At 35.2% G+C, this 19931-nt stretch overlaps 1 protein-coding gene across 4 annotated transcripts; it reads right to left on the bottom strand.

Moving 5' to 3' along the window:
* Positions 1-213: 213 nt before the first annotated feature.
* Positions 214-19207, bottom strand: si:dkey-23k10.2. 4 transcript variants are annotated; one of them, XM_087284435.1, is made up of 12 exons: positions 19104-19207; positions 16604-16699; positions 16376-16489; positions 13374-13469; positions 9256-11025; positions 8910-9083; positions 6711-6884; positions 5848-6021; positions 5607-5780; positions 3742-3915; positions 3173-3346; positions 214-1379 (listed from the first exon to the last, which is right to left on the bottom strand). In XM_087284435.1, exons 3-12 carry the CDS (start codon positions 16483-16485, stop codon positions 1175-1177), a joined length of 3225 nt encoding a protein of 1074 aa, XP_087140561.1. In that variant the 5' UTR covers positions 16486-16489; positions 16604-16699; positions 19104-19207; the 3' UTR covers positions 214-1174. The 4 variants fall into 4 exon arrangements, with proteins under 4 accessions (XP_087140561.1, XP_087140560.1, XP_087140563.1 ...); XM_087284434.1 differs by having other exon boundaries at positions 16593-16699; positions 19104-19175; XM_087284437.1 differs by lacking the exons at positions 16376-16489; positions 16604-16699; positions 19104-19207 and having other exon boundaries at positions 9256-11005; positions 13374-13465.
* Between the last annotated feature and the right edge of the window lie 724 nt (positions 19208-19931).

The following is a 19931-nucleotide window of genomic DNA, read 5'->3' on the forward strand; positions in this document are numbered from 1 at the left end:
ATTATTATTAATTTTCAGTAGGAATTATTTATTTGTGCTGTTCTATATGTTGTGTAGGCTGCTTGCACTGGCTAGACTCACAATGCAGCATATAAAAACCATATAAAAACCATTCAAGATATCATCCGCTCCAGATGACAATTTTTGCAGTAGCCTATAAAGTTTCTACCAGAATAAAATAAAAATAAAAAATGATATGACGAGTAATACTGATTTAGTCAAGAGGCTAATTTAATATCTAAAAACGCAACTTTGGTTACGTATTCTGCTGCATTCATACATGACTTTCCAGTTAAAAATTTAGACCAATAATACACCTGGAAATGTAAAAAGTAAACAATATCATCAATTATAAAATACAATCTTGTTGACATTTACAACTTTGTATTATACACACAAATGATTATTACACACATATCTGTCATAGCGTTTACATAGTCAAATTACCAGTTACATTTCAACTTTAAAGTGCCTGCATTTCCAGTAAAAATGTCAATTATGCACCAGGAAGTTGACAGACAGACAGACAGACAGACAGACAGACAGACAGACAGAGACACACACACACACACACACACACACACACACACACACACACACACACACACGCACACGCACGCACACACACACACACACACACACACACACACACACACACACACTCTTTGTATACATTGATGATAAACAAAATTAACTATGCATTTGTTACAGTAACCGTAGGTATGGTCATTTTCATAGTATCTGTTACACTTTTATAAAAATTATTTAATAAAAAGTACTGTAAATTACTATTATTAATAATTAAGGGGCAGCTTGTACTTCCACAAAAAAACAAAAACAATATTGCTCCAGAAATAGAAAAATACAAAACAAAAAGCAATACACTTAACAATAAAATACAGACATTGGTCAAGTCAAAGTACCTTGTTGTCATGTGAAACATTCATGTTAAACACTGCATCATGTTTTTTTTTCCTGCATCCACATGACAAGAAAAATTATGTAAAAAAATGACAGTAAGTCACTGGAGAAAGCCAGTGTAAACTTACTGTAAAATCAGTCAAACAATATTCAATTCATTTCAGATGACTTAATAAAGCTGGAGTGAAAGGTCTAAATCAGTCTCTTTTCATTTCAGACATGCATGTCACTTTCTGTACAGACAAATACTTATTTAGCAAAAAAAATGTGATTCATAATGCAGTGTCTGTAGTTTATAGTGTGGATCATCTTTTATTTTAGACAACAGCTGTCTTCCCGAAGCTGTTAAATTAAAAGAGTTCATGTACAGATATAGCTCTCTCAGGTGTGAGGGATTCGATTTCAACGCTGATGCCAGAACAGCACAACCATCATCTGTGATTTTACAATATTCCAAACTGCCAAGACAAGAAAAAAGAAAGAAAAATTTAGAAGGTCCTTCAGGTCCTTGTTGTTTCAGTCACTAAAGCTGTGTCCCAATTCAGATTCTGCATGTTTCAAAGGATGTGGACTTTGGAGAATCCATCGCTTGCATAATTCGTTTACACCTATTTTGATGGTCCCTATTGCACATTTTGATGACTAAAAGTTGCATTGCAACTACATGCCAATGACTTCTCATTTGAGTATTAGTAGACTGTCTAACATCTGCTGATGCTGCTCCTTCAACAGACATTTAACTGACTATAAGAAACTTTGCAAGTACATTTTACACTAACCCTTACCATAACCTCAACCTCACAGTCTACTTATAGTCTAATGAGAATAAGTTGGCATGTAGATGCAATGTAACTTAAATTCGACAAAATGCCTAAAAGAGACCATCAAAATAAAGGGATACCCGTCATTCATTACAAGGGGAAGGATGCAAGCATTTGAATGAGACTTTGGATCGGGATTTAAACAATGCAGCCTTTAAATTGGCAAAGACCTTATCATAAGCTATGTTTTCAGCCAAAGATGTGAATTAAACCTATGCACAAAACTGGAATATTGCATAAAACATTTGCAAATAAAGCACCATCTCCATCCAATTGGTCAAAGAAAACAAATGTGTCACTTTCTGATAAACTAGTGTCAAATAAATAAAAAGTTAAATGAAACTTATAGAATGTGAGTCCCATTTACTTGTTATATCATGATCTCTTAAATCACACAGCAATTTAATGATCCAGCTGATATATATTCTGATATATATTTTTTCTAAATATTTGCAATTAAAACACTTATTATGTGTATACACTGGTATAATTATAACTTTGTAATGAAATAAAAAGGTTCTAAATCAGAGATCCCTAAACTAGGGCCCATAGGCCAAAGTTGGCTTATGGTAACCTTTGGTGTGGCCCGCCATTCCATCTGAGAAGAGAGGAAGAAGGTTGGAGCGAATGCTTGTAACAGATCGTCATGAACGTAAGTTTCTTTCATTGTTGAGCTTCAAAAAAGCTAACTGGAATTAAATGTTGAGCCTAAATCAGATTTTTCAAAATATGTTAATACTGTCACTCAAAATAGAGGACAATGCTCAAGACATCGACAAGCAAATCAATACAAATTTCATTTTAGAATATAAAAATAAATATATTTAATTATCAATACAATTAAAGTATTTATATTTCTATTTATTTTAAAATCCTAATAAATTAGTACTTTTTACCATGGCAAAAATTACCATGGCAACTTTAATGTAAAAGTTTGCCATAATTATTTTTGGCCCACCACCCTCAATTAAGTTTGGTTTTTGGCCCTTCATGAGAAAAAGTTTGCGCATCCCTGCTCTAAATAACAAAATCTTTAAAGAAACAACCATATTGTTAGCAATTTTTTTTTGTCATAGTTGTTTAATGTCAAAAGCTTTGCAATTTTGAAAAGCAGCAGAAAAAAAACATTTAGAACGTTTACAAAACTGTTTACATTTTTTGACCCTAAAATGAATTTATCTGTGAATCAGAGTCATTCATAAATATTTGATGAATGTATTTCCATCCTATAGAAACATGCATTTTTTTTCCTATTGGATCATAAGTTTACTCAGTTGTCTGTGTATGTTTTTATGTGCATTTTCAAAGTTATCTTGGTGTTTTCATCAATCTTTTTTTTTTTTGCAATCCACCAAAAAGTGCATAGAATAAATGGTGATGGAAAGATGGAAACAGTTACAGGAGATTCATAGTTAAAATGAAGAACTTACCGTAGTATCTCCAGTTTACAATCAGGCTTCTCTAGAGCACTAGAGAGCAATCTCACCCCTGAGCTTCTCAGATCATTATGAGAAAGATCCAGATCTCTGAGATATGAGGGGTTTGATCTTAATACTGAAGCCAGAGCTGCACAGCCATTCTCTGATATGTTGCAGCCTGTCAGTCTGCAAAGAAGGTTATAATTCATGGTATCAACAAACCACTACCTAACACTACTAGCTTAATAAACTACTAATTACCTGTATATTAAGAGCAAGGCAGAAGTTGGGTTTAGGTTTTTGGTATAGGATTAGGGATGCAGAGTAAGATCACACTTTATAACTACAGATGAGCAGTTATTAGGTTAATAATAGGCAGGCAATAAGCTAGTAGGCAGGTAATAAGCTAGTAGCTAATGACCTAAACTAATGTGTTGCACAAAATTGTAAATATATTTAATAGATAGAAGCAAAAAAGTGGAAAAAAAAAAAATTGTAACTCTATGCAACAGCTTCTATCCTGAAAACTGAGAACTCTCTGTCATTGTAGATTGATGACTGGGAGTGAAATTCACACTTACCGTAAAACTCCCAATGTACAGTTTGGATTCTCCAATGAAGTACAAAGTCGCTGCACCCCTGAGTTTCCCAGTTTATTCCAGCATAGATCCAGCTCTTTCAGAGTTAAAGGATTTGATTTTAAAGCTTCAGCCAGAGCAGCACACCCCTCTTCGCCGACATCACAATTCTCTAACCTGCTAAGAGAATGAGCCACTCATATCTGTCGCTACGTTTAGCACAAAAAATTTACCTAAAGTGATAGTTTGCTCAAAAATTATAATTCTGTCATCCTGGGTGTAACGGATCATGGTTTAACTGTGATTCATATGAATCACAACCCATGGTTCAGAACACACGTGACCCGTTAAATAAAACTTTTTTTTTTTTTTTTTTGTAGATTAATCCTAAATTTGTAACGATCACAGAGAGATCGCCTCTCACATCATTCGAATCACATGTATGAAAGCATTTAGGCTTTCCTGTAAAATATAATGATGACAGAAGAAGTTGTGGTAGGTTATTCGGGATGTGGTGGGTTTCTTAGGTTATTAAAGGTGTTTTCTGTCACTACTTGTTTAGCCTGCGTTAATGCATTTAGTGTAAGCTGCACGATTAATCATCAAAAAATCAGGATCTCAACAGCCACACAATATAATAATGCTTATTAATCCTTCGAATCACTGCATTCAAATCTAAAAAAGGCAAAAATCAAGAATGAGGTTCAGTTTTTAGTCTTTTGAGTTAGTACAATCCATTACAGAAGTACTGGGATAACAGTTTATAGTTTAGATATAACCACTCACACTCAAAAATGAAAATTGTAAGTTGCAATGGCATTTTTAACCAGCCATAAAAAAATAGGAGTGAATAATTGAATCATTTATTGAAAATGAGACTGAAAATAAATATGGGTTGTACAAATTATAATGTTAGATTTTTACATTTAGCGTTATCAGCAACCGTAGTAGAACAGTGACTTTTTCACAGTACTGAATATTTTACTTTTTATTTGTATTCTGCTGATCATTTCTTCATTTTATTTTTATTACAATTACAGCTTCTAAGTTCTGTTTGTTAAAACCAAAAGTTTCTTGCAATTGTTTTTGTAATAAATCATTCATTCGTTCACTCATTCATTTTCTTGTCGGCTTAGTCCCTTCACCAATCCGGGGTCACCACAGTGGAATGAACCGCCCACTTATCCAGCAAGTTTTTACGCAGTGGATGCACTTTCAGCCGCAACCCATCTCTGGGAAATATTTACACACACATTCACACACACACTCATACACTACAGACAATTTAGCCTACCCAATTCACCTGTACCACATGTCTTTGGACTGTGGGGGAAACCGGAGCACCCGGAGGAAACCCACGCGAAGGCAGGGAGAACATGCAAACTCCACACAAAAACGCCAACTGAGCCGAGGTTCGAACCAGCGACCTTCTTGCTGTGAGGCGACAGCACTACCTACTGCACCACTGCCTCGCCCATTGTAATAAATGGAAATCAAATTACATTTGTCATCTCCCCTTTTTGGCTGATCCGAAAAATAATCCAATCCGTGACAAAAAAAACCCCAAAACCTAACATGATCTGAACCGTGAGGTTTGTGATCTGTTACACCACTATAATAGACTTTTAGCAGACTTTTAGCATTTTGAAGAAAGTAAGAAACCTGTAACCCATTACTTCCATAGTATTTTTTACTCCTTCAAATCAAGTCAGTTTTTACGTTTCTTCAAAATATCTTCTTTTGTGTTAAGCAGAAAAAGGAAAATCATAAAGGTTTTAAACCACATGCAGGTGATTAAATATTAGTGGATAAATCTTCCTTTTCGGGTGAACCATTTCTTTTACAAAAGTGATGAGTGCTCATCTTGCCTGAGTATCTCAAGATTACAGTCAGGATTTTCCAGTTCACCAGACAGGATCTGTACACCAGCGTTATTGAGTTTATTCCCAGACAAATCCAGTTCTCTCAGGTGTGAGGGGTTTGATCTCAGAGCTGAAGCCAGAGCTGCACAGCCTTCATGAGTAATACTACAGTCTCCCAACCTGCAGAAAAAACAAGGTCATTCATTCTTCAGTGATTGTCATTTATAATTGTCTGAAATAACCTTACCTCAATATCTGTAGTTTACAGTGAGGATTCTGAAGTCCGCCAGCGAGCAGCTTCATTCCCAAATCCCCTAGTTTATTTCCAGACAGATTCAGCTCTGTCAGGTGTGAGGGGTCTGATCTCAGAACTGAAGCCAGAGCATCACAACCTACATCTGTGAGACCACAAAGTCTCAAACTGTGCAAAAAAATGCCATAAGGTTTATTTTAAAAAATAAAGATTTTCATACGTCAAGAATAATTAATGATATCTCTTAGCTAAGGTACATTAGGTAATGTTAAATATAAAGTAGCATCATTTCAGCATCGATATCGCAATGTGATCATTCACAATAGTCACATCGCAGGATATGCAATGTTGAGTTTATTTTATAATTTATCATTTGCATGTGTTTTTGAGGCCTGTTATTGCATAATGATTGTAAAAGCATTCAGGCATAATATATTTGTAACATTAATAACAATTAATTTTATTGAATTATTTTTATTTCTATTATTCAGTTACTGTACCTGATTACGGTTAGACCCGGAAAACAATAAAACACTGTTTATTTTAGTTCTGTCTTTTTCTTGATTGTATTTATAGATTGCTTATTAGATTTTATAGAAATGCACTCCCACTGCATAAATACGCCCAATCAATCTAATGTTATAAATTCTCTCCAAATCGGTATTATGTCATCTGGTGAAATTGTAATAATATTGCAATATATATATATATATATATATATATATATATACATACATATATATATATATATATATATATATATATATATATATATATATATATATATATATATATATATATATATATATATATATATATATGGGATTTGGGATATGGGATAGCTATAGTAATCTCACCACAGTCTCTGAAGTTTACAATGAGGCTTCTGAAATTCAGCCAAAAGATTTTTCAATCCAGTGAAATTCAATGTATTTCCAGAGAGATCCAGTGCTTTCAGATGTGAGGGGTTTGATCTCAGAGCTGATGCCAGAAAGTCACAACCTTTATCAGAAACACCACAAAACTCCAGTCTGAAAAACAAAAACAAAAAAACAAGGGGTTCATCATTCAAGAAAATTTTAAGACTATACCACAATGTTCATTGTGGTACATTTTTTCTAATATTGGGCTTGAAACATTACTAATATATTACATTTTCTATTAACGTATGGCATCTAGGGTGATCTGACATCCCATGGTTTCTGAGACAGTATTTTAGCTCTGTTTACTGTCCCAAGTTCTGTCACGCAAAAATAGCCTAATAAATTTAGTCAATAACAAAGAATAAAATTACCATCGAAATCCCCTTATATACAGTAAAACATACCACAGCAAAGCCATTCAGCATTTAAAACTCAAAATAATTTTATTATTCATATTAAATGATATCATTAATTATATTATATTATGGCGATTTTGATGAGTATTACCAAAGACATGTAACTCTTATTTTTTTTAATAAAAAGATTTTTTTTAAATTCTGCCTTCTAGTACAGGAGCCAATCATCGATCGCTACATGGCGAATGAATTCCGTTTTCTAGTAGAGGAGCCAATCATTGATCGCTATATGGCAAATGAATTCCGCCTTCTAGTACAGGAGCCAATCATAGTTCGCTATACACTATGCTGAATGAATTCCGTTTTCTAGTACAGGAGCCAATCATTGATCGCTATATGGCAAATGAATTCCGCCTTCTAGTACAGGAGCCAATCATAGTTCGCTATACACTATGCTGAATGAATTCCGTTTTCTAGTACAGGAGCCAGTCATCGATCGCTATATGGCGAATGAATTCCGCCTTCTACTACAGGAGCCAATCAACAATCCCTATGTGGTGAATAAATTCTGCCTTCTAGTACAGGAGCCAATCATCGAGCTCTATAGGGTGAATAAATTCCACCTTCTAGTACAGGAGCCAATCATCGAGCTCTATAGGGTGAATAAATTCCACCTTCTAGTACAGGAGCCAATCATAGATACTTATATGGGGAATAAATTCCGCCTTCTAGTAGAGGAGCCAATCATTGATCGCTATATGGCAAATGAATTCCGCCTTCTAGTACAGGAGCCAATCATAGTTCGCTATACACTATGCTGAATGAATTCCGTTTTCTAGTACAGGAGCCAGTCATCGATCGCTATATGGTGAATGAATTCCGCCTTCTATTACAGGAGCCAATCAACCATCCCTATGTGGTGAATAAATTCTGCCTTCTAGTACAGGAGCCAATCATCGAGCTCTATAGGGTGAATAAATTCCACCTTCTAGTACAGGAGCCAATCATCGAGCTCTATAGGGTGAATAAATTCCACCTTCTAGTACAGGAGCCAATCATAGATACTTATATGGGGAATAAATTCCGCCTTCTAGTAGAGGAGCCAATCATTGATCGCTATATGGCAAATGAATTCCGCCTTCTAGTACAGGAGCCAATCATAGTTCGCTATACACTATGCTGAATGAATTCCGTTTTCTAGTACAGGAGCCAGTCATCGATCGCTATATGGTGAATGAATTCCGCCTTCTATTACAGGAGCCAATCAACCATCCCTATGTGGTGAATAAATTCTGCCTTCTAGTACAGGAGCCAATCATCGAGCTCTATAGGGTGAATAAATTCCACCTTCTAGTACAGGAGCCAATCATCGAGCTTTATAGGGTGAATCAATTCCACCTTCTAGTGCAGGAGCCAATCATAGATCCTTATATGGGGATTAAATTCCGCCTTCTAGTACAGGAGCCAATCATCGATCGCTATATGGCGAATGAATTTCGTTTTCTAGTAGAGGAGCCAATCATCGATTCCTATATGGTGAATAAATTACGCCTTCTAGTATAAGAGCCAATCATCGATCGCTATAGACTGACGATACTCTGGGGGAGGGGCTTCGACCAGATGCGAGTTTCTGCAGATTTTTTTTGTGATTTGGATGATCAGCACAGTTCTGATAGGTCGGTAACAAAATTAATCAATGACAAAAATGAAGTGAATAATTTAAATCAAAACAAAAATGACAAAAACATAATGAAGAAAAAAAGATGAATTACTGTACCTCAGTGTTTCCAGCTTACATTGAGGATTTTCCAGCCCAGAACATAGCAGTTTTAATCCTGAATCATTTACAGCACTCCTAGTCAGGTTTAACTCTCTTAGGCATGAAGTTTTGGAGGTAAGAACAGACACTAAAACACTATAGCCTCTCTTTGTCAGGTTATGCTCACAAAGCCTGAAAGAGATTTAAAAAGGTCTTGTTATATATAAGTTGTGTATATAGGCAAGGTACAACAGATGGGAAGATGACTTCTGGAATGACACAAATCTTTATTTTAGACTTAAATAAAAGCACTTAAAAGGAAAAAAGGAGTAAAATATACTTTTATTATATTTTAGTGACATACTTTGCGGTTCTGGATGCTGCAAGCACTGGTTGTAGCCTTTGAAGACTTTCATCTGGCAAGATGTAAGTTCCGATGTATTTGTTTAAATCAAAAACATCTAGTTTCTGTCCTGAAGTCAGCAATACAAAGACCATTGCTGACCACTGTGAAGCTGTGAGTTTCATATTTATTCTAGACTCTGATTGTAGAAAATCCTGTATCTCCTCCACTAGGGAATGATCATTCAGCTCATTCAGGCAGTGGAACAGATTGATCATCTTCTCTGGAGGAGGACTCTCTTTGATCTTCTCCTTTATGAACCCAACTATTTGCTCTCTGCTGTCAGAGCTGCTTTCTGTCTGCACCTGTAGGTCTCCTAAGAGATTCTGATTGGACTCCAGTGAGAAACCCAGTAGAAAGCGAAGAAACAGATCCAGATGTCCAGAGGTACTCTGCAGAGCTTTTTTCACAGCTGTCTGATAGACATCAAATACAGTTGGAACACATTTTAGGATGCTAGTTAGAAAATTTGGTTGGTTTAATTTGTTTATGTTTTCATTCACAAAATAAAGGTACACATATAAAGCTGCAAGATGTTCCTGAACACTCAGATGAACAAAGCTGTAGACTTTGCCCTGAAACATTCCTGATTCCTCTCTGAACAGTCCCGAGTACACAGATGCTTCTTGCTCATCAATGCCATACTCTCGAAGATCTTCCTTGTAGAAAATCAGATTGAGTTTCTCTAGCTGCTGAAAAGCTAATTCCCCCAGTTTGAGAACTATGTCTATATCGCTACTCTTCTTATCATAGGCCTTCTCATTTTTTATTCTTAGTTGAAGCATCAGGAATTGTGTGTACATCTGAGTGAGAGTGTTGGGGATCTCTGCACTCTCTGCTTCACTCAGCATCTTCTTCAGAACAGTAGCTGAGATCCAGCAGAACACTGGGATGTGGCACATGATGTAGAGGCTCCTGGATGACTTCAGGTGTGAGATGATTCTGTCAGACAGAGTCTGATCACTGACTTTCTTCCTGATGTATTCCTCTTTTTGAGGGTCACTGAAGCCTCGTACCTCTGTCACTCGATGTATACACTTAGAGGGGACAACATCTGCTGCTGCTGGTCTGGAGGTGATCCAGATTAGAGAAGAGGGAAGCAGATTCCCTCTAATGATGTTCGTCAGTAGCACATCTACTGAAGCTGATTCAGTCACATCACACAACTTCACATTGTTGTGAAAATCCAGAGGCAGACGACACTCATCCAAACCATCAAAGATGAACATGATCTTACCTTCATGTAAAGAGATATCAAGTTCTATGTTCATGAAATACTGGAGGAGACCTTTAAGACTGAATGATTGGTCCTTCAGCAAATTGAGCTCTCTGAAAGGAAGTGGGAAAATGAACCATATGTCCTGATTTGCTTCTCCTTCAGCCCAGTCTATGATGAACTTCTGCACAGAAACTGTTTTTCCAATGCCAGCGACTCCTTTAGTCAGCACAGTTCTGATGGGTCGGTCTTGTCCATGTAATGGTTTGAAGATATCATTCAGGTTAACTGGTCTGTCCTCTGTCAATGCCCTCCTACAGGCTGTTTCAATCCATCTGATCTCATGTTCATTATTAAGCTCTCCACCTTCCCCTTCTGTAATGTAGAGCTCAGTGTAGATGTCATTGAGAGGTATGAGGACACTGTGTTTTGATAATCCTTCATGCAAACACTGAAACCTTATCCTTAGGACTGATTGGATTGCTTCTTGAATTTCTTTCAGCAGTAAGGTATTACTGGAAAATCAACACAGAACTTGTTACTCTTGAATACATTTTAAACAATTATTCACACAACAGCTAATTTAGTTATTTAAATATATGAATCAATGAGACGCTTGTAAAACTGTAACATTATATCGTTGATCTCTTTATTATCGGTAATGGAATTTAAATGAAAGAAAACTACACAAATGATTACCTTTGTACCCCATTGACCTACATTCAAATGCACATGAATGTGCTACATCAGAAATGCAAGTTTCTTGCTGCATGCAATGCTTTTAATGTGCACACCTAACCTCACTCCTAAAGGCTGATTTATACTTCTGCATCAAGCGCACGCGTATCCTATGGCGCAGCCTATGCGTGGATGCAGAGCCTGCGCCGTGGGTCAGGCTGATCACTCGACGCAGAAGTATAAACCAGGCTTAACGCTACCCCTCACAGTGACGTCACTAGCTACATTGAGTGCATTCTGCATATGCAGGTCTGCATCTAAATACTGTTGAAGTTTCGCTCTAGATCTTGGTGAACTCTGACCTAGGAATTAGCATCACGTCAATGCTTTAGACTAGAGTTTAGACAAATAAAAGATCTAGATGTGGCCTCTCTGTATTGATTGGAGAAACTTTAAAGCTTCTAATTGCTAATTGTTTCGCAAAATGATTCTCAGTTTCAAAGACAGAGCATGCATTACAATGGAAATTATTACCGTGCATTCACACCGAAAGCAGCGAGAGGGTCAAGGTAGTCAGAGGTCAGTCATTTTTCAATAGAAGCCAGCGGTGTAAGTGGCGAGCAATCAGAATGTAGAAGTCCACCTCTTGAGAGGAGCCTAGAGAGCATGTCCTGTGAACTTTGGTTCCGACCACAATTGTTCTCATGAGTTTGAATATTACAGTCGCCAAATTTCCAAATATTTGCAATGTTTTCTTACAGGAACATAAAGTTACTGGCGAGTTATATTGTGCATTAATGTTATATTTTTTTTCTTTTAAAAAATGGTAATCTCATGCTAACTTTAACAGCTTCACATTATTTCAGACATATGGACATTTTGGATAGTGGAACTTGATTTTCCATTGTTATATCGTCACCCTGGAATTATAAAGTTCAATCTGCAATCTGAATGATTTTGAGATATTGAGCTTCAAAGTTTTTGCATTCCATAGCAAACAATATGTGTGTAACTTTTTTTTAAAAGTCTTAAAATGTAAAAACATCCCATAATGTAAATAAGATGTCATTTAATAACAATATGTCAATAACTCTTTAAGAATATGTCAATAACTCAAAATTTTGACAAAAGTGTCAGATAGAACCTTGTAATTCTAAAGTGACAAAATGAATTTGATAAAAAAAAAAAAAACGCACAACGCGCAAGAAAATTGGTAAAAATGTCAGGCTAGAAAGCATGTTTTTATGCAGAAATGTAACTGTTTTGTTGATATGCTGCAACGGTTCCTTTAAATATAAAATCAATGTAGCGATTTTTTTACACTCTCGCTGGCGGAGCAGTAAAGGCAGACATCATTTTCACCAGGGCGGCCAGAACAAACTTTGACGCTTTCGTCGCCTTCGGTGTGATCGCACAGTAACTTATCAAATATGAATTCTTTGATCAATTCTCAGGCATATATTTTTTGTTTTGCAAAAGTCTCAGGAAAATTAAAACAAATAAAACTGATCTTGAATCACAAACTATGAAACTTGTTCAGTGATTCATCACTGTGAATCGATCTAAGTGAACCTATTTGATTCAAATGGACTTTTCTGCATTACATAGATTGCCCCCAAATAGAGCACTGATGTTTTTAAATGTTTCTAAACAGTTGTAATGTAATGTAAAAGAGTCGTTTACTGACATCAAGTGATCTTGCCAATTTAATACAAGCTCTGAACCATTCATTAATTAATTTTCCTTTGGCTTAGTCCCTTTATTCATCATGGGGTGCCACAGCAAAATGAACCACCAACTTATCCAGGATATGTTTTGCACAGCGGATGCCCTTCCATTCACACACATACATTAAGGCCAATACCACGTCTGTATACCAAATGTCTTTAGACTGGGGGGGAAACCCACGCGAACACAGGGAGAGCATGCAAACTCCAAACAGTAATGCCAACTGACCCAGCCAGGACTCGAACCAGCGACCTTCTTGCTATAAGGCAACAGTGCTAACCACTGAGCCACAATGCCACCATCTCTGAACCACTAATTTAAAATGATAATTTTCCCATAGAATTAGACCTATAGAATTTCCTTCCTTTTTATAAATCTTTCAGTTTTCTCTACAGTACATTATAAAAAAAAAGCATGAGAGAAGAAAGGATAATTACTATAAATATAAAACATTTACCTGCATGATTTAAATTCCAAAGGCTGATTGATTGACATATTACTGGCCAAGGACACATGGCTGGGAGTTGGAGAAGATCTACCTGTCTGCCCTGAGCTTCAGTGAAACAGAATATAACATTATTTCAATAAATGTTCTTGCTTTTCAGAACCAGTTACTGCAGAATATACAATTGACATAAACAATACAAATTTACAAATGTCAAATAAAAATTGATGTGTACATTTTATAATGTAAGTGAAGAAAGGAGGCTTTAGTTTTATTACTTAATGCTAAAACAGAGAAAGCCTTAAAAACAATGATTTACTGGGGATCAGTAAAAGCTTTTGTTAGTGCTGTAATTGTAATTTACATGTGACTTAAATGCTCCGTTCTTAACTTGGGTGATGAGAAAGCGCTTTGTTTAGGCTGAGGATGATTTGATGGATGGAATCACATCTCAGATGAACATTTGCCATGTCAAATGTATTCGTACAATGTACTGGTTTTGGGTTTGCACTCTTTATTTTCTTTATAGTCACTGTGGCCATGTTTACAGTTGACAGTCACAAGGCTTTGACTTTATTCGCATGTTCATACAGATTGTGTTTAAAGCATTTATTGTCAGCACAACATGTGAACACAGTTAACGGGACATTTCGAGACACTTAAATGTCAATCTAAAATGCTGTTACTAATGTGAACATATAGAATTGTACCCATTTTAATTGTGTAAACATGCAGTTTCCTTTTTAATGTTTTAAGCAAACAAGTTATCTTAAAACTTGTTGCTTTTGTCAAAGCACATGAAAACATGTCGCCAAACAAGTTCATTCACAGTACATCATGGTACAGTAATCGGACAGATGAACTGATAGTGGGACTTCTGAACAATTTCAAAATAGTTTACAGTATGTTATTTTTATTTTACATACTTTTACAGCATTTGGTATTTCGGTCAGAACCATTTTCCTTTTGCTTATGTAGATCATAAAAAAACAGAAAAAGTTGAACTATAACCACAAAGTGCTACTAAACATTGTCTAAGCATGGCATTGAAGTAAAACTATGGTCACATAGGTAGGATCTTCTTTACAAATACACATACTAAAAAGTTTATTTTTCATTAGAAAAATGCTAACGAATAAAACCTAATACACCCCAAATAAGAACAATTTATATGCAGAATGTTACAATGTCCTGGACAATGTATTGTTACATAATGTCTATCTTACTTTTTAAAAGCAATATTTTTAAGAAGAGAATTTCAGTCTTAACCTGATTTGTTGCCAAAGATACTTTCTCTGGTCCAGCAACAGGAGACAAGTCAGTCCCCCGGGATTTTGTTAAGCAATTCTAAACTTTGAATTTTCATGCACTCACAGCTATGTCTGATAACTCTCACAGCAAAACAACCCTTATCTCTACAATCACAAAGTAGAACAATGGTCAAAAATACATTCCAGACAAACCGGTTTATGAAGCAGCTTTAAAACCCAGAGCGGGGGTTTTTCAATATAAGTGAAAATGGATGTAGTCATCAAAGACTGTAAATTTTAATTAACAATATTCAAACTATTTATGTTTTAATCCAATACTTAATGTCTTATCTATCCCAAATATTTATTTAACTTTTGCAAATTTATACACTGCCATAAAAAGTCATTATGTGCCATGAGAAAACCTTTTATTTTAAATGCTTGTTTTGACAATTTAACTGCAGCATTTGTTAAAACGGCCAATACCACATGTCCGTATAACAAATGTCTTTGGACTATGGGGGACACCATAGCACCCGGAGGAAACATGAGGAGAACATGCAAACTCCACACAGTAATGCCAAATGACACATCCAGGAATCAAACTAGCACCCTTCTTGCTGTGAGGTAACAGTGCTAACGACTGAGCCACCATGCCACAGTCTCTCATTCAAAGGAGTGTATTTCTGTAAATATCCGTATGGCCATGTGCAGATGGAATAACTTTTAGATTCAAATTGATACATTTTCAAATATAAACTGCATTAGTGTTTGATAAAGTGTTCATTAATGTGCTACATTCAAGAGCTACATGAATTTGAAGGTGACTAAGGCCATCATAAACTTGTGTATATATCTTTAGGGAGTCTGACGAGAAATTGTAGGGTTAAAGACAGCCTAACAATGCAGATATTCCCTTAAATTAATTAATAAAGTCTCCAAGAAGTAATAGTTAATAAAGAGTGGCAATTTGCAGTATTAACACACCATTAGCTAACACTACCAGCTTTATAAACTACTAATTAGCTGTTTATTAATAGTAAAATAGAAGTTGGGTTTAGGTTTTGGGTGGGATTATGGATGCAGAATAAGTTCAGACTTTATAACTACTCATAAATAGAACTTACAAATAGGCAGGTAATAAGCCAGTTAATAGCATGTTTTGTGACCTAAACTAATGTAATACTGCTCTAATTTATACAGACACATGCATTTTTCCTCATCAGTCTTTTTAAATGGTGTGGTTGTTTGAGAAGACTTTGACTCTCTCCATTGCTTTTTAAAGAGGTAAAACATATTTTATACACAAAATAAAAACATTAAAAATCAAGAGCGTCGGCGCTCTGTGTCTCATGCCTTTAAACACCACTCTGCATTCATTGCATGTAGGCATTTGTCTTCTGAGGAACAAGTAATTTATAAAATAAAAGATTTACGCAGCGTATTCTTCAGCAGCATATTCCATTTTTACTGTTGATATTTGGCTCCAATTAATCAGGAAGTGAATTTTTTTTTTTTTGACTGAAAATGTATTCACATTTTTGAATGGAAACATAGCTGATGTTTTCACCCTATTTATTTTTAGTGGGTGAACGGTTTACTTCGACAGTATTTAAAAAAATGAGTGATGAAAACTGACACTCAGAGTGGCTAACTCATCTCTTTTTAGTATGTTGACAGTCAGTAATATTAATACTGAGATAATATAATTAGAAGACAGACATTGCTTCAGTATTACATTTATAACCCATCGTTTTTAAATACCTGTATTCAAAGGGGTCTTCATCCTTGAAGAGCACATGATGTGCTTTTGAATGGTCACTTCTTAAGGACACACAGCTTGGCTCTGGTGAGTCTGGACCCTCCGTCTCCATTGAGCTTTAAGAAAAATGAATTTGCACTTCATTTAGAAAAGTTTTATATGTAAGACCTTGCCTGTTATTATATCTGTCATTAAACCATCACCACATAAATTTTCTACATTGTTTATACTCGTGTTCCTAGGGTCCTTTGTCTCCAAACTTTGTCTCTCACTTGCTTGAATGGAGCATCACTTTGGGGATCCAGAGTTTTTTCAGCCCTATTGACCTGTATCAGAAACACTTGGTTTGTAAATTCTCTTTTAAAGCGTTAATTTTTTACAAAAGGTGAATACATTCATTCATTTTCGTTTCGTCTTATTCCCTTTTTCAATCCAGGGTTGCAACAGTAGAATGAACCCTCCATACACACTCATACACCACAAACAATTTAGCAGAATAAAACCTTCATACACACTCATACACTAAGGACAATTTAGCCTACCCAATTCACCTGTACCGCATGTCTTTCGACTGTGGGGGAAACCTGAGCACCCGGTGGAAACCCACACGAACGCAGGGAGAACATGCAAACTCCACACAGAAATGCTAACTGACCTAGCCGAAGCTCGTAACCAGCAACCTTCTTGCTGTAAGGCGACAGCACTACCTACTGTGCCACCGCATCACCCTGGTGTATAGAAATGTAGTATTTGCATTTGATCATCATCAAAGCTAAACTTAAGTTATCATATTCTTTATTTACTTACTAAAATATAAGCAAGTCTGTTTGTTAGTATAATATTCAATGCTGTAATATGATTTCTCTATTTAGAATTTGCAAAGAATATTTGTCTGAAATTGTATTAAAGAGAAAATCTGAATGTAGAATATAAAATCAACATTACCCTAATTATAATACACTGTATTCATCTAGCACGTACTGCAAGGAAACAAGATTATTAAAATAGCCTACTGAAATGACATGACAGATTTTATTGACAATATTGTAGTAAAACACTCTATTGATATAGACGTTGCTTATGACAATGACCTAATTACCAATCTGGGAAACAAAAAACATTGGCTTTATTCTACAACATAAAACCTAAACTGTTCCTAAGCAACTGAGATAAAGTTGGTTATATTGGCGTATTCAGACTTTCTTCATAAAATTAAAATTTTAGGAAAGTATTTGTTGCGAATTCTAAATAGTGAAATCATATTAGAAGTCAATAACTATATCAAAATACCACATAGTTCTCGGTCAAAGAAATAGTGCTAATGTTGTTTTGAATTCACCTGCATTTGAATTCAGACCGATTAGTCAAAATACAGTTTCACAAATTGCCACTGAACAACTTTACCTCAATCTCTAAGCATTGTGAATTTGATGGCAGTCAACATTTAATGCAGATGAGTCCATGAGTCTTACTATATCTGAGTGTTGAATACTTTCTGGCCATAGTGTGGCCAGTAAAATTCCCATCATCTCTGTTCAATGATTATTCAATCTATTAACAATCTTATATTTAAAAGGGTGCTATGCCTAAATGAATATTTTTTTCAACTACTAAAAAACCCCACAACATAAACCATGATATCTAAAAACTACAACAAAAAAAAAAGTGTAAATAAACTCTTTACTTTTTGATGATAGTTGACTTGCTTCTAAATATACCCTCACCATTTTTCTGTTACTTTCTTGATGCATAATTGCCATCCATTCCAAATATGTATTTGAAATACATGTATCATGTATCACTGCCCATCCCTAATACTGTCATTATATATTATTTAGCATTGTGCAGTATACTACTTTGAATGATTGTTGACTTTCTGAATCTACCCCATGCCAATGACCTGTTATTTTCTTTATATGTGATGCATAATTTCCATCCATAGTCCAAATATTGACCACCTTCTTAAAAATGAATCAATTTTCTGTTCTGATGTCAAACTTAGGTAAATAACTAACAAAGCACCAATCAGAGGTTTAACTTTTAAGATGCCATCATATACTGTAGACTTCTTGCAATGCATTAAAAAAAATACAAGACAGTAAATAATTTGATATAAAATATTAAGCCATTTTCATCAACCCTATCAAATACAAATTACACATATTTTGTATAAGAAATATGCATTTGAAATACATGTATCAAGAATACTGCCCATCCTTGATACTGCAATTTTATATTTAGCATTGTGCAATGTATTTTCAATCATTTTTGACTTTCTGAATCTACTGTACCCCTAATGGTCTGTTAATTTCTTGATATACTCCAAGGATTTACCACCTTCAATATGAATCAATTTTCTGTTTTGATCTCAAGCTTAGCCAACCGAGAAAGCACCAATCAGAGGCCACATTTTTATATTGTTATTGTGTCGACTTTTTATGTACAAAGTACATAAACTACAAATAAAAAACTACAAAAAGACACCAGAAGTATTTTGGTACAAAATATAAATACATTTTTTATAAACCTCATCAAATTCAAACGACAAACATTTTTGTTTTAGATGTATTAGAAATACATGTCTCATAATGCCCATCCCTGTTTACAGCCGTACTTACTGTATTTTAATCATCTGATTTGCAAACACGGCTATTAACAAAAAAAAGTCTGTAATGTTAGCATCGCTATGTAATATGTTAAGTGATAAATATAATGAAAAATCATCTTTACCAGTCTCTGCAGCGGCCTGTATGTTGGAGTTTGGTTTCTGTGGTATATCCTGTGGATAGATCTAAAGACAAACTTGTTTTTTAAGTAAAAGTGAAAGTAAGACCGTGATAGGCCTACAGCAGTTTTGTTTTGACAGGCAAATCACACAATGACAAACCTAGCGTCAACAGGTAATTCTGATGAGCTTGTTTTAAAACGAGTTTGGCGCATTTAAATTTGATTTAAGTAGGCAGTTGTGCACAAATTGTAAGTATCATATATTGAAAAACAATATATAACCTACTAGTATCAAGTATTTAGCACAGCAAAGGCATAAATATCTTGCATACATTCATGGTAATAATCAAATTAATGGCATCAATTCATTCCTACACCACCATCATATTCTTATTGTTAATTTGTTATTAAATAATAAAAACGAGCAAAGAATATTTAACATGTGTACATATTCACGTTTTCTATTTATAGCAGTTAAACTGAGAAATATCTCTCTCTAGTGGAATTACATGTAAATGCCTCAAATTTCGAGAAGGGTGTTCCTGCACAACTGGAGTGGCTGCACTGTCAGGATGGTCAGGATCCCATTTTTAGGATCGCATCTTTAGGACCCTAGTTTTTTTTGTGACAGCGTCATCTGTCGGATTGGATCATGTATGCGCTAATGGACGACACGGATGACAAGGAAAGTGTACCGATTTTCTATTAAGTTTTGTTTAAAACTTTTAAAGTTACGTTTGAGAAAACATGGGCATTAGACTAATCAACTGAATTACAAACACGGTTATCAACAAAAATGTTTTACACAGTTAACGATGCCATATGTAGTAT

The sequence above is a fragment of the Danio rerio genome, chromosome 15 (genome assembly GCF_052040795.2).
Source record: "Danio rerio strain M-AB ecotype USA chromosome 15, GRCz13ab, whole genome shotgun sequence".
Taxonomy (NCBI): Eukaryota; Metazoa; Chordata; class Actinopteri; order Cypriniformes; family Danionidae; genus Danio; species Danio rerio.